Source organism: Neovison vison, chromosome 7, assembly GCF_020171115.1.
Source record: "Neovison vison isolate M4711 chromosome 7, ASM_NN_V1, whole genome shotgun sequence".
NCBI classification, from domain to species: Eukaryota; Metazoa; Chordata; class Mammalia; order Carnivora; family Mustelidae; genus Neogale; species Neogale vison.
The window spans coordinates 18,489,915-18,503,662 of NC_058097.1; the positions used below are offsets into that span (position 1 = coordinate 18,489,915).

At 50.7% G+C, this 13,748-nt stretch overlaps 1 protein-coding gene across 1 annotated transcript; it reads right to left on the minus strand.

The window, feature by feature from the left end:
- Nucleotides 1-396: 396 nt before the first annotated feature.
- CES3 (carboxylesterase 3) lies at nt 397-12,638 on the minus strand. Its single transcript, XM_044255999.1, has 13 exons — nt 12,488-12,638; nt 11,024-11,228; nt 10,782-10,920; nt 10,478-10,611; nt 9,890-10,043; nt 9,681-9,785; nt 8,951-9,052; nt 8,440-8,577; nt 3,360-3,440; nt 2,170-2,317; nt 1,381-1,530; nt 1,151-1,229; nt 397-1,046 (listed from the first exon to the last, which is right to left on the minus strand). The coding sequence occupies exons 1-13, from the start codon at nt 12,567-12,569 to the stop codon at nt 851-853; spliced, it is 1,713 nt and encodes a 570-aa protein (XP_044111934.1). The 5' UTR covers nt 12,570-12,638; the 3' UTR covers nt 397-850.
- Nucleotides 12,639-13,748: the final 1,110 nt, after the last annotated feature.

The window sequence follows — 13,748 nt, forward strand, 5'->3', positions numbered from 1 at the left end:
GGGGGTGATTGCTGCTTAGGGGGGTAAGATCTGTTCTAGGCTGGATCCCCTGAGGTCTCAGGACTCCCCTATACCCCAGGACTGCCTTGTCCATCCACCCTCCTGGCCAAGGAGGATATCTGTGCAGGACTGAGCATAGCTTTTTTTTTTTTTTTTTTAAGATTTTATTTATTTATTTGACACACAGAGAGAGAGATCACAAGTAGGCAGAGAGGGAGGCAGAGAGAGAAGAGGAAGCAGGCTCCCTGCTGAGCAGAGAGCCCAATGCGGGGCTCGATCCCAGGACCCTGAGATCATGACCTGAGCCGAAGGCAGAGGCTTAACCCACTGAGCCACCCAGGCGCCCCTGAGCATAGCTTCGGTGGCTGAAGAGCCTGGTTTCACATCCAGCAGCCGCCATTCTCATACTCTCTTTTACTCGTTCATCAAACATCCCTGATTCCAGGTCCTGCCTGTCCCTTGTGTGGGAGACACAGAGCAGGGTCAGGCTGACTGCCATCCCCATAGAAGTGAAAGAGACACAGACAGTGCTATCTGGGGTGGACTATACTGTAATGGACACAGACTTAGGTCCAAAGAAGGCAGGGAAAGCTTCTTGGAGGAGGGGGATCCCCGGCTTGAAGAATAAGCTGTGACTAACCATGAAGTAAGGGGGAAAGGCACTTCAGGAAGATGGAAGAGTCTGTACAAAGGCCCTTGCAGAAGGCAGCAGGTGACATTTCAACAGAGCACAATGCTAGTCGTGGAGGGGCTGATTCTTTCAGGGACATGTCTGGACATCAGCTTGGTTTAAGCTAAAGTTTCTTAGTAGAAGGAGGAAGAAGCTGCGTTGCTGGGACTGTGCCACCCCTCAGAGCTCCCCCAGGGCCTTCCTGCCCTTCTGTGTCTGCTGCCACTGCTGGATCTTGGCAGGAAGTGTCTCCGTCCAGAAATGCATTCGGGCTTCTCTCAGCTTGTGGCCAACTCGTGGTGTCGGGCTGATTTCCAGGTATTGCCCCAGCTTGTTGTAGGAGGGCCACAGAGGCAGCCCCTCACCATTAGGGTCCCTGGGAGAGAGGAATGAATGAAGGCTAAGGCCTCCCACACTATCCACTGGGGGAAGATGCGAGTCATCTAGGCCCAAAGTCAGGTGTGCCTGCCCATCACTCACCCTGTCCTGGCAAACTGGGTCCACTGAGCCATCATGGTGAGGCTCAGCTGCTGCTCCTCCTCTGTAGCTTCTGGAAAGGCTATGGGAGGAACAGACCAGGATCAGGGTCAGGTGGGTCCTGGAGAGGACCCAAGGGTCCCCAGTGCGGACTGGAGACGTGTGTGCCTACAAGCCCCAGCCTAGCCCGTTGGAGCCTGTAGCCCAAGGATCTCCCGTCTCTGTGTCCTCACCCAGCAGGGAGCTCTCGTCCATGAGGAAAGGACCCCCGAACATGAAGGCTAGCTCAGCCCCATGGTCAGCCCTCACCCACTCTGGCTTGATCTTCGCGAAAGAACTGGGTCGATGCTGGAACTCATAGAAAAAGATGGGGACTCCAGAATCTGTGGAGAGAGGGCTGCCTCAGGGTTAGGTACCCTCAACCCGATGGGGTCCTGCCTTTGGCAGGCCTGGCTCGTAGAAACACCAATCCGGTAATGGTTCTAATGGTGACAACTTCACTAAGCACGTGCTGAGTACTTGCTGGTTGTCACTCACCACGCCATGCGCTTTCTGTTGTCGTCATTCATTTCACCCTCCTGGCAACATACCAATTAGACTGTTACTGTCGCCGTTTTACCGATGAGGAAGCTAAGGCACAGAGGCGCCAGGTGTCTTGCTCAAGGTCACGAAGATAAGAGCTAGGAGCTGTTCTAGTGCTGTGTCAGGGACTAGCCACCAGGCTTGGAGGAAGCAAGACTTCTCTCCCAGGAGAAGGGCTGAATGTGGGGAAAATTCACTCATGAATCAGGTGAATCCCTGAGAGTTGGTGATGAGCCCTGCTGGGTGACCTTTGACGAGTCACAGCACCTCTCTGAGCCTTGGTTTACTGGCCTGCAGAGTGACCTGCCAGAATCATGTCTGTGTCCTGGGGAGGAAGCGGGGTATGGGGGCAGCAGCAGGGTGTGGGCCATGTAGCCTGTGATAACCCAGCTCCTGGACCAAAATGGGAAGGGTGTGGCAGGTGAACAGGATAGGCTCACCTTGGAGGCTTCTAGAGAAATTCATGGCAGGTAAGATGATGATCATGTCAGCTAGAAACTCCTGGAAAGCATTGCGTTTGGCTTCTGCGTCGGAAATGTTGCCTAGGTATTCGTCTATAATGTTGGGTATCACCTCAGGGGGCACACCCTAGGACAGAAGTCCAAGCTCAGGCTTGCTCTGGTCCCACGGCCCCAGCAGACCCTCCCAAGAAGCTCCAAACCCTCCAGCATGGCCTCTTTCATATCCCAGGACTCATGTGCTGGGCGCCCCTGCCTCCCTTGGGGGTTCTAGATAGTGTCTAGGCAGAATCAGGTCAGATCTGGAGCCAAAGTGCCATCTTGGCTGTGTGATCTCCAATAGGTTGAAAGTCGTAACCTGCTTGGCAGAGCTGCCTGGCAGCTCATGTGAAGTTCCTGGCTAAGGGTTCTGGTGTTCAGGGACTGCCTGACTGAACTTAACCAGGAAGTTAGTGAAAGAACAAATCATGGGGGCTCCCCCAGAGCTCCAGAGAACAGGGATGAGGTGATATGAATGGGGAGGACTCTGAGGGTTCCGAAGAAGGGAGGGAAATATGCATAGATTGAGCACCTTCTGAATACTAGTTTCCTGGCAGACTTTTCAAATACAGCATCCAGTTTCCTTAGGTGGGAAGTTTATCCTCGTTTACAGATGAAGAAATGGGCTCAAAGGCTAACTGTGGACAAGTAGCCAGGGTTGTGACTGGACTTCAGGTCCAAGTGGCTCCACATCTGACAGAATGGTCTTAACAGCAGAAGCTCTGGGATCAGACAGAGCTGGCAGAAGCTCTGACTCTGCCCTTTACTTTTTTTGAGACCTGGAGCCTCAGTTTCCTCTTCTGCAAAATGGGAATAATGAAAATTTCTATTTCACAGGGTTATAATGAGGACCGAAGGAGATGAATGCGTGTCCTAGGGCTCAGCACAGGACAGTCTCTGGCACACAGTATGGGCTCATTAGGGGGTAGTCTATGAGGATGTTGATGATGATCATCTTTCTTTGAGAACCACATTGACTCATGTCCAAGGGGATTTCTAGGTGGAACTAAAATTCAGCAGCTGAACCAAAGGGTTTGGCAGTGTGGGAGTAGCTGTAGGGGATGGAGGGTAGGAGGAAGAGGAGGGTGCCCAACTATTCTGGATAGGATACCTCTTTCTCCCTTTTGACTCACCAAATCGGCCAAGTAGGGTCTCAGTAGGGCCAATATTTCTTCTTTGCTCAACTGTTCCATCTTATCCAGGAAACCCCAGCCCTGTGGGGACATCAGGGTCCTCTCATCACAGTCTTACCACTGCCCACCCTCCACTCACAACCAGGAGCAGACAGGTGTTCACGACCCTGTGAACAGAGCCAAGTCTGACCAGGTGTCGTATGAGGGCCCACAGGGGAAGTTAAAATGCTGTCTTTAAAGTGAAATGTTGTCTTTATATGTTACAGTTTTAAAAGCATCGTCTCTGGGTTCAAATCCCAGCTCTGCTACTTTCTAGGTGCGTGACCTAGGTCTATTACTTAAGCTCTCTGTCTCAGTTTCTTTTTTTTTTTTTTAAAGATTTTATTTATTGGGGCACCTGGGTGGCTCAGTGGGTTAAGCCGCTGCCTTCGGCTCAGGTCATGATCTCAGGGTCCTTGGATCGAGTCCCGCATCGGGCTCTCTGCTCAGCAGGGAGCCTGCTTCCCTCTCTCTCTCTCTCTCTGCCTGCCTCTCTGCCTACTTGTGATCTCTCTCTGTGAAATAAATAAATAAAATCTTAAAAAAAAAAAAGATTTTATTTATTTATTTGACAGACAGAGATCACAAGTAGGCAGAGAGGCAGGCAGAGACAGAGGAGGAAGCAGGCTCCCTGCTGAGCAGAGAGCCCGATGTGGGGCTCGATCCCAGGACCTTGGGATCATGACATGAGCTGAAAGCAGAGGCTTTAACCCACTGAGCCACCCAGGCGCCCCTGTCTCGGTTTCTTAATCTGTGAAAAAGAAATGACAATAACCTGCCTCATAGGATTATGAACACCGAGGTTGCAAATATAAGGACACTGACATACAGTAAACACTACGGAAACATTAATTATTGAAGTTAGTTTCATGGCTACAAGGCTCTTCGCTAATCTTTGTGAAAATAGGAACAGAAAACCCACAGATGAGTAAACACAAAGACTGTATACCCAAAAGGGGATATTAATTGCACTAAAAAGTAAAAGACCAAACTAAAGGCCACAGTAGCTAAAGGTGCAAATGTCTTAAAAATGATGGTCTACAAGAACAACAGACAGGGCGCCTGGGTGGCTCAGTGGGTTAAGCCGCTGCCTTCGGCTCAGGGCATGATCTCAGGGTCCTGGGATTGAGGCCTGCATCGGGCTCTCTGCTCAGCAGGGAGCCTGCTTCCTCCTCTCTCTCTGCCTGCCTCTCTGCCTGCTTGTGATCTCTCTCTGTCAAATAAATAAATAAAATCTTTAAAAAACAAAAAAAAAAACAACAGACAAATCAGTTGTGTTTCTACACACCAGCAATGAACAATCTGAAGATGATATATAGAAAACTATTTCATTTACGATACCATCAAAAATAAAATACTTGGAAATCCACTTCATTAATAAAGTGCAAGACCAGGGTGCCTGGGTGGCTCAGTGGGTTAAGCTTCTGCCTTCGGCTCAGGTCATGATCCCAGGGTCCTGGGATCGAGCCCCGCATCAGGCTCTCTGCTCAGCAGGGAGCCTGCTTCCCTTCCTCTCTCTCTGCCTGCCTCTCTGCCTGCTTGTGATCTCTCTCTGTCAAATAAATAAATAAAAAATCTTTAAAAAAAAATAAAGTGCAAGACCTGTATGTTAAAAACTCAAAAATATAATTGAGGGAAATTGAAGAGGACCTATGTAAATGGGAAGACAGCCTATGTTCATGGGTTGGAAGACATCATCTTGTTACGATGGCAATGCTTCCTAAACTTAACTATAGATTCAGCATGATCCCTATCAAAATCTCAGCCATTTTTTTGGGGGGGGGCAGAACTCGACAAGCTGGTCAGAATTCATATGGAAATGCAAGCGACCCAGAATAACCAGAACAATTGTTAGGGACTGATTTGGGTCTCCACAAAGAGATATGTGCAGTATTGCACACCTTATTTAGAGATGGGGACTTTAGAGAGGTAGTCAAGATGATTACAAAGGTAATCGTTAGGCTGGGTCCTAGTCCAATATGACTAGTGTCCTCGTAAAAAGGGGCAATTCAGACACAGAGATGGATGGTACAAAGGGAGGACTATGTGAAGACAGAGGGAGAATGCCATCCATAAGCGAAGAGCTAGGGATGCCTGAAGCTACCAGAAACTAGTGAAGAGGCATGGATTCTCTTACAGTACTCTGGAGGAACCAATCCTGCTAACGCCTTGATTTCAGACTTCTAGCCTCTCAAATTGTGAGACAATTAATTTCTGTTCTTTAAGTGCCCCACCCTGCCCCACATTGTAGTCCTCTGTTGTAACTCTAGCAAAGTAATGCAGGCATCTGGAAAAAGAAGAAGAAAGTTGGAGGGCTCACACTTCCCCATTTCAAAACTTAGTACAAAACTGTAGTAATCAGGATAGTGTGGTATTGGCATAAGGATAGACATATAAATTAATGAAATAGAATTGAGAGTCCAGAAGTAAGCCTTTACATTTATGATCAATGATTTTCAGTAAGGGCACCAAGACATTTCAATAAGGAAAGAAAAGTTTTTCTAAACAAATGATTCAGGAACAGTTGGATAACTTCAAGCAGAAGAATCCCTAACTTAAACCATATACAGAATTAACTTCAGATGAATCACAGACCTAAATATAAGAGCTAAGACTATAAAATTCTTTGAGAAAAACATAGAGGTAAATCTCAATGACTTTGGATTAAGCAATCACTTCTAGATATTACTCCAAAAGCACAAGCACAAAAGAAAATAAATCAGATGTCACCGAAATGAAAGTTTTTTGTGTTGTAAATGATACCATAACAAAGTGAAAAGACAACCCATGGAATGGGAAAACTAGATTTGCAAATCATATATCTGATAAGGGACTTGTATCTAGAATACATGGAAAACTCTTTGGCTCAACAATAAAAAGGCCATGCAGTTTTTAAATGGGCAAAAGATTTTAAAAGACATTTCTCCAAAAAAGATATAAAAATGGCCAATTATCACATAAAAAGATGCTCAACATCCTAAGTAATCTGGGAAATGCAAATCAAAAACACCATGAGATACCACTTCACCCCAGTAGGATGACTATAATGAGAGCTAATGAGTATTGGAATGGGAAACGGAGCAGCCACTTTGGAAAACAGACAGGTCCTCAAAGAATTGAACAGAGTTCCTCTAGGACCCAGAAGTTCCCCTCCTAGGTAAATAACCAAGAGAAATTAAAACATATACAGGTACATTAATGTTCAGGGTAGGATTACCCATAATAGCCAAAAGGGTGGAAACCACCTATGAAACCATCAGTTCATATGCCTATGAACTGATGAATGGCTAAACAAATCGCACTATATCCATACTAGACACCGATCAGTTGTAAAAAAGGAGGAAGTGCTGATACATGCTACGACATGGAAGAACTTGGAAACAGCCTATTAGATGAAAAAGGTCAGACCAAAAACCCCACATATTGTAGAATTCTATTTATTTGAAATGTCTAGGGGGCACCTGGCTGGCTCAGTTGGTGGAGCACGTGACTCTTGATCTAGGGTCTGTGAGTCTGAGCCCCACTTCCTGTGTAGAGATTGCTGGAAATGTCTAAAATAGGCAGATCCACAGATTTGACAAAAAGTACATTAGTGGTTGCCAGGGGCTGGGGGAGGTGGGGTGGGAAGTGACAGCCAGCAGGTATGGGCTGCATTTTAGGGTGATGTAAAGGTTCTGGAATAAGATAGTGGTGATGGTGGCACAATTTTGTGGATATACAAAGCCCACTGAATTATATACTTTTTAAAAGGGTAAATTCTATGGTATGGAAATAAACAATAAAGTTTATATTTTTAAAATTATAGTCTGCAAATGCTGGTAAAGTTGCAACAAAACCTGGGGACTCAAGTTGCCGGCCGCAGTTGAAACTGGTGTAGCAACTTCGCCAAGTGCTGTGCCAGTAGCCATGCCTAAGAGATGGTGAGGGCTCCATAAAGGGTCTCGATTACTTTCCATGGCTAAAGTTTCCACCATGGACATCCAGTAAACATCCAGTTGGCTGAGAAATATACAGTTGTGCCCAGAGGGATAACAAGGAGAGTGAAGAGAATGCCTGCCCCAGTGAGAAGGTGAGCAGTGCCCTGAGCCACCCAATTCCTGAGAAGCATCTGTGGCTGCAAAGTCCCAGGCACAGGGTTCTGTACCAGGGAGGCTTGCCTGGAGCCTTGGGAGCCAGCGGGCTTGGCTCTTTCTCACCATTCAATTCATGGCTCTAAGTTGACAGTGTGGGGCCAAGGCTGCCTGCCAGGGTCCAGGGCACTGTTTCCCCCAAACACTCGTCTGCCATTACACACACACACACCTGACCTGGAAACTTCTATAAGTTTTGTCCTTGAGTGTCAAGATTGCATGAGCCTGTCATCCACCAAACACCCAAATGTCCTTCCTGAAGAGGAATTCCAAAGGAAGAAATCAAAGGACAAAAGCTACGGACATGCAGATGTTCACTGCTTTATTCGCTTTGGTCATAAAAACTAAAAAGTGCCCAAGTTTGGAAATTAAGGAATGTTACGATGAGACCCTCCCTTTGTAAGTTTTGCAGTCATTAAAGTCCATCAATGTAAAGATGGGTAGAAGAAAGAGAATGATAGGAAAGAAGCACAGAAGGAAAGCATCATGTTAACACTTTGTGTGGGGAGTTCTGTTCACCTGGAAGGGACTGGAAGGCACTTGGGCCATGATGTCCCCCACTTGTTTATTGTTATCTGGAACCTGAAAGTCTCAGGTAATCAGACTCCCAGGCACAGAGACATACTAACCAGTCTCATAGAGTTTGATATATAAACCAGACACCAAGGCAAGAATATGCTGCGAATCAGTGCTGCCCAGAAGGCTACTTTGTGCAAGAGCCTGGTCCCCAAGCATTTGCTTTTGGAAAATTAATCTGGGTAATCTTAAGCAAGTACCATAAACCTCCCTGAGCTTTCCTTTCTCACCTATCAAATGGGAGTGTCAGCTCACAGGCTGCGGTGATGGTGTTGGGGCAGCAGAGGACTGGCTGGGGCAGGGACTTGAAAGCACAAGAGCCAAATGACACTCACCCTGGGGATGAGCCAGCCAAACTCATGATTGTTGAACCCCACGAGGAAGGGCACAGAGTGGAAGTGTCTTTCCCTCAAGAGTTCCATGGGCCTCTTGGGAAAGAAGGTTCCATCAATGGTGTAGAACGCTGTCATGTTCTGCAGGAGAAAGCAAGGCACAGGTCTTCCCAATCAGGCCCATGCCCTAAAAAGATGGCATCTGGGGCTCATCCGGCTGCATGCCTGGGTGGCTGAGCCTTAGAGGAGATAGAGGTCACCAGGGTTGGAGGACCAGGAGGAATAGGGAGCCCAAGCAAAGGATGCTTCCAAGCAGACCTCTTTTCTAGAAGAGGTGGCCCTCCATTCATGCTCCCAGACCTGGCTGGGCCCTCCACAGCCAGGGGAGCCTTCCCATCAGGGGAAGCTGCCCTGAGCCTCACCCCAGACTGATGACAGTTTCTCGGCTCCCACAAGAGCTGGACAGACCCCTCTGTCCCATTGCTTGCCACCGCCCCCTGAGAGGTAGGCATACCATCTTTATGTTAAGGATCTGCTCTTCCTTTGGCATCTGCCGGAGGCACTGCAACATTTCAGCCGAGGAGGAGGAGCGGCAGCCCAGGGAGTCTGCGAAGCCCTTGGGGACAGACAAGAGCTTTGCCTCTCCCTCCCCCATCAACCCTCACCTTCCAGACCTCTGCCTCTCTGTACACAAAGGGTGTATCAGTAGGAAAGACGGGCAGTGATGTCAGAGATGGGGCCTCGGGACTGGCCAGAGACCTGCCACCAACCCAAGGAACCCAAGGCTTCCTTGCCCACCAGCTTGGGTGGTCCCCAGGCACACCGTGTGTCTCCCATTGCATCACACTGTCATTATCTGTGTGGGTAGCCGAGTCCCCTTACCCCTCTGAGAACAGTATCATTATCTAGTTAACTCTATTCTCAGAGCTAGTGGGCTCAGTCATGCTGTGCAGAGTGAGTAAGGAAATGAGACAGGGTTCAGAGAGGAGGGATTCCAGCAGGGCTAGTGTGGCAGGGAGGGGACAACAGGGGTGCCGGGCTGGGGGGGGTGTCAGCGGGAAGGGAGGCACTGGTGATTTTCTGAGCCTCCATGGACATTGTGCTTCGTTCATCCCCGTGGGTCCCTCTCCGCCAACAGAGGTAGGGATCTCCCTACCAGTGACACCCTCTGGAACTTCAGGACAAGCACAGGGCAGGTTGGGGCTGGCCCATGTTGGGTGAGAGAGAATGAAAGAAATGCAGACCTGAGCCAGGACCCTTGGGTTAGAATCCAGTAAATTTGGGGTGGTGATGACTCCACTTTGTGCGATGGCTCTGTGGAACAGTCCTGCGGCCAGCGGGGACAGGACCTGGGTGCCGTGTGGAGGACATGGGGGCTGTCAGGGGTGGGCAGAGACCCTGGGAGGTCTGGGGCCACGGGAGATATGGCTGCTGGCCCCCTGTGGAGACTCACCAGGGCAGAGACGATGCAGGAGCCAGCAGAGGTGCCTGAGATGGTGACAGAGTTGGGGTCACCTCCAAAGGGGGAGATGTTCCCCCGCACCCACTGCAGAGCAGCCACGACATCTAGGAAGCCCCAGTTGCCAGGTGCATGCTCATCCCCAGTGCTAGGGAGCCGGGGGTTGGGAGCAGTCATTAAGGTAGGCTGGCTGGCTTGTCGTCAGCCTTTAACCAACCCCCCAGGACGGCAGACCCTCCCCTTGCCCCAAGTCTGGCCTGGGTAGGAGGCAGGCTCAGGAGCCCCCTGCCCTGCCTGTGGTGTGGGTGTGCCCAACTGGGCAGCCTGCCAGAGCTCAGTCCTCCTTGCCCCCATCCCTTGCTGGGATCCTGGTGCCAGGTCAGGAGTCCACACTTCCTGTCCAAAGGACCAAGTTCTCTGTATAACTCTGGGCATGGGGGAGGAACCCTTGGTCTCCAGCCACCCCACTTGCATGAGAAATCTGCATTCAAGTTCTGCACCCCATCCCAGTTCTCTGACGGGCCTCCCAAGCTGGCCTCTGCCCAGTGCCAGCAAGGCGCTCCCCGGGGTTGGCCACCTCACCTGAGGAAGCCGAGGAAGCCCAGACGGTACTGGACAGTGACCACTACCACATCTCCGTAGGCAGCTAGGGCTGACCCGTCATGGGAGGTGGCAGCGCCAGCTACCAGAGAGCCTCCATGGAACCACACCATGACCTGCAGAGAGACCATGGGGCAGTGACCCCCAGCTCCTAGGACAGACAGCAGCTGCCCTCCCATCAACCCAGGGTGTTCTTGGGACCCCTGTGGCAGTATGAGAACAGGGCTGGGGAGAGGACAGGCCAGGCGGAGCTGCAGGTGCAGACAGGGCCCTAAGGGCTGCACACCGGCCGGCCGGCCCCTGCGGTGGCCTCAGCTGGGCTGTAGATGTTGAGGATGAGGCAGTCCTCTGAAACAGGGAAGAGCCGGTGCTTTCCATTCAACACAAATCTGGCATTTTCTGCTCTCTCCAGATCTTGCAGGCACCTGCAGCCAGGGATGAGCCCGAGGGCCAGGGCGTCAGCCCACCAGCCCCAACATCTAGACCCCTGCCACCCACCAGCTTGTCCACCTGCAAGGGGCTACTCACATGGCAGGGGCAGTGCTGGCGTCCCGCACACCCTGCCAGGGCTGTGCCGGGCGTGGGGCTGAGAACCGGCCGGGCCCCAGCGGTGCCTGGGCGAACGGGATGCCCAGGAAGACATTCACCAGGCGGTCTGTGCCCTTCACGGCCACCTGCCGGCCTCGCACGCGGCCCAGGGTGGTGTCCACTTCAGGCTGTGTGACCTCGGGCCCTGTGGGCAGGACAGAGGGCCAGTGAATGAGTTTGCAGCCTCCACAGGTGGTGGTGGGAGGGAGGTGAATGGGCTCACCGTGAATGTGTTCTGAGCACTTAGCACCCAGAGCTGTGACTGGCCTTCCCAGCAAGCCTGGGAGATGGGCCTTAGGATGACCCCCCACTTTCTCCTCCCCCCTTGAAGGTCTGCCAATCTCCTCTAGGCCAAGGAATCCCCGGAGGGCGAACTAGGCTGTCCTGGGACCCACAGACCTGCCATGGGGCTTTGGGCCATCAGGCTAGCCGTTCACCCTCAGATTTCTCATCTGCTAAATTAAGTGTAATAACCACATCATTTTGTTTTCTTTATTTTGATGCCCTGCAGACTCTGGAGGCACTGTGCACGTTCCAGGGCTGACCAGTTCTTAGAGCTAATAAACAACTCCTGGAAAGGTGTCTTTCAGATGCAAACCAACCAATCCAGAGCCTGAGTCCCCAGCCACCCTGGGCTTCTCAGATTTCCCATCAATAACCCCTGCCCTAATCACACCAGGGCCAGATACCGGATAAGGAAGGACAGCCCCTGCCCCAGAGCCTACCGAGAATATTTGAATTAGCCTCTCCAGAAGCTGCTTAGCCATCTGGCTGTTTCCTTCTGCAAACAATAAAGGCTCTTGCCCACGTTTTCCCTTCCCCTCTTCTGCCTCTTTTTTTTTTTTTTTTAAGATTTTATTTATTTGACAGAGAGAGGTCACAAGTAGGCAGAGAGGCAGGCAGAGAGAGAGGAGGAAGCAGGCTCCCTGCTGAGCAGAGAGCCCGATGTGGGACTCGATCCCAGGACCCTGAGATCATGACCTGAGCCAAAGGCAGCGGCTCAACCCACTGAGCCACCCAGGTGCCCCCCCCTCTTTTGCCTCTTGACTGACCCGGTGCTTCCCTGCACACTGCTTGTTTCTAGAGCTGTGGGGAAATCTTTCCTGACCTTCATTCCTACGGCTGTGTCTTGCTGATTAATCAAATCCTGGGTGCCCTGAAAACATAAGGAAGAACATGTCCTCTGGAGGCTTGCTCTGGAGATCACACACGACTGCAAGGGCAGCGGCTCTGCCCAGAGATGGTGCGTACAACCCCTGCCATTTCTCAGAACTGAGGGCTTCTTCCCCGAGTGAGCAGGCTGCCCACCCCTCCCCGTCCCCACCTCCCTCTTGTCCCCTCCACCCAAGTCCTCCCAGCAACCCCGAAGCTCCCACCTGGGTAGGCTCTGCCTGCATATCTTACCAGTGGCTGTGACAGGGAACACCAGGAGCAGCCAGGCCACCCAGGGTAGGACCCTGGACCCACTCTGTACCACTGTCCCCATGCTCCTCACAACTAACTAGGAGCAGAAGTAGTGGAAGGTATGGTAAGGCCCCACCCTTTGGCACAACCAATCTCTGAAGGGTTATGTTATAAAAACCTCAGTGGACCTCCCCATCTGGGTGGTGGCCAGCCCTAGGACACAGTACCTCTACCCAAGTTGGGGAGGGAGGGTTCAGAGATCCACTGCAGGGGGGTGGATGTTGTGATATTTCCCCAGAGGCGAGGGTGGGGGGGTGGGGTGGGGGGGTGGCGGGCGGGCAAGGGGGAAGGGAAAGAGCCTGAGCTTTGGAGCTCCGAAGCCCTGGGTTCAAATTCCAGCTGTCCTGACCCAGTGAACTCCACCAGGTCCTGTGTGCTCACTGCAAGAGACACACAGCACCCATCCAAGGGAATGGTGGCCAGGGACTGTGCTGCAGTTCCAAGGGGGCCCATGGCTTGGGGCAGGGGCTAGTGTCCAGTCCTACTAGTCAAGGGGGTGCCTGAGCCCCCGATGTTGGATACAGGGAATTGAAGGTGGTATTATTTGTTTTGTTTTGTTTTGTTTTAAATTGAGGTTAAATTTATGTAATATACAATTAACCATTTTAAAGCATATAACTCAGTGGCACTTCGTGTATTATCAATTTTGTGCAAATACCACATCTTTCTAGTTACAAAACTCTTTCATTACTTCTGCAAAATATCCCATACCTGTTCAATAATCACTCCTATTGCTACACGCTCCCCTATCTCCTGATAACCTGATAACCATTCATCTGCTTGCTGCTGCCCTGGATTTCCCTATCCAGGATCTAGCCCATAATAACCATGTAATAGGTGGCCCTTTGTGTCCAGGTTCCTTCACTTAGTGTGATATTTCTGAAGTTCACTCAAATTATGGCACGTATCAGTACTTCTGTCCAATTTTGGCTAAATAGTAATATTTCACTGTATGGCTCTATCACAGTTTGTTTTTCCGTTCATTCAAGGATGGGCATTTGGGTGGTTTGTACCTTTTGACTATTCTGAGTAATGCTGCCGGAGACAGCGGTGTACCAGTTTCTCTGAGTTCCAAGGTTTTCATTTCTCTTGGCTGTACTGATACTCTTGTAAAGCCTCAGGGCCTTGGACCTAGGTGGCCCTGCCATGGGGCTCCAGGTCCAAGGATGCCCAGGGTGTATTTGGGGCGTGATTTTCTCCT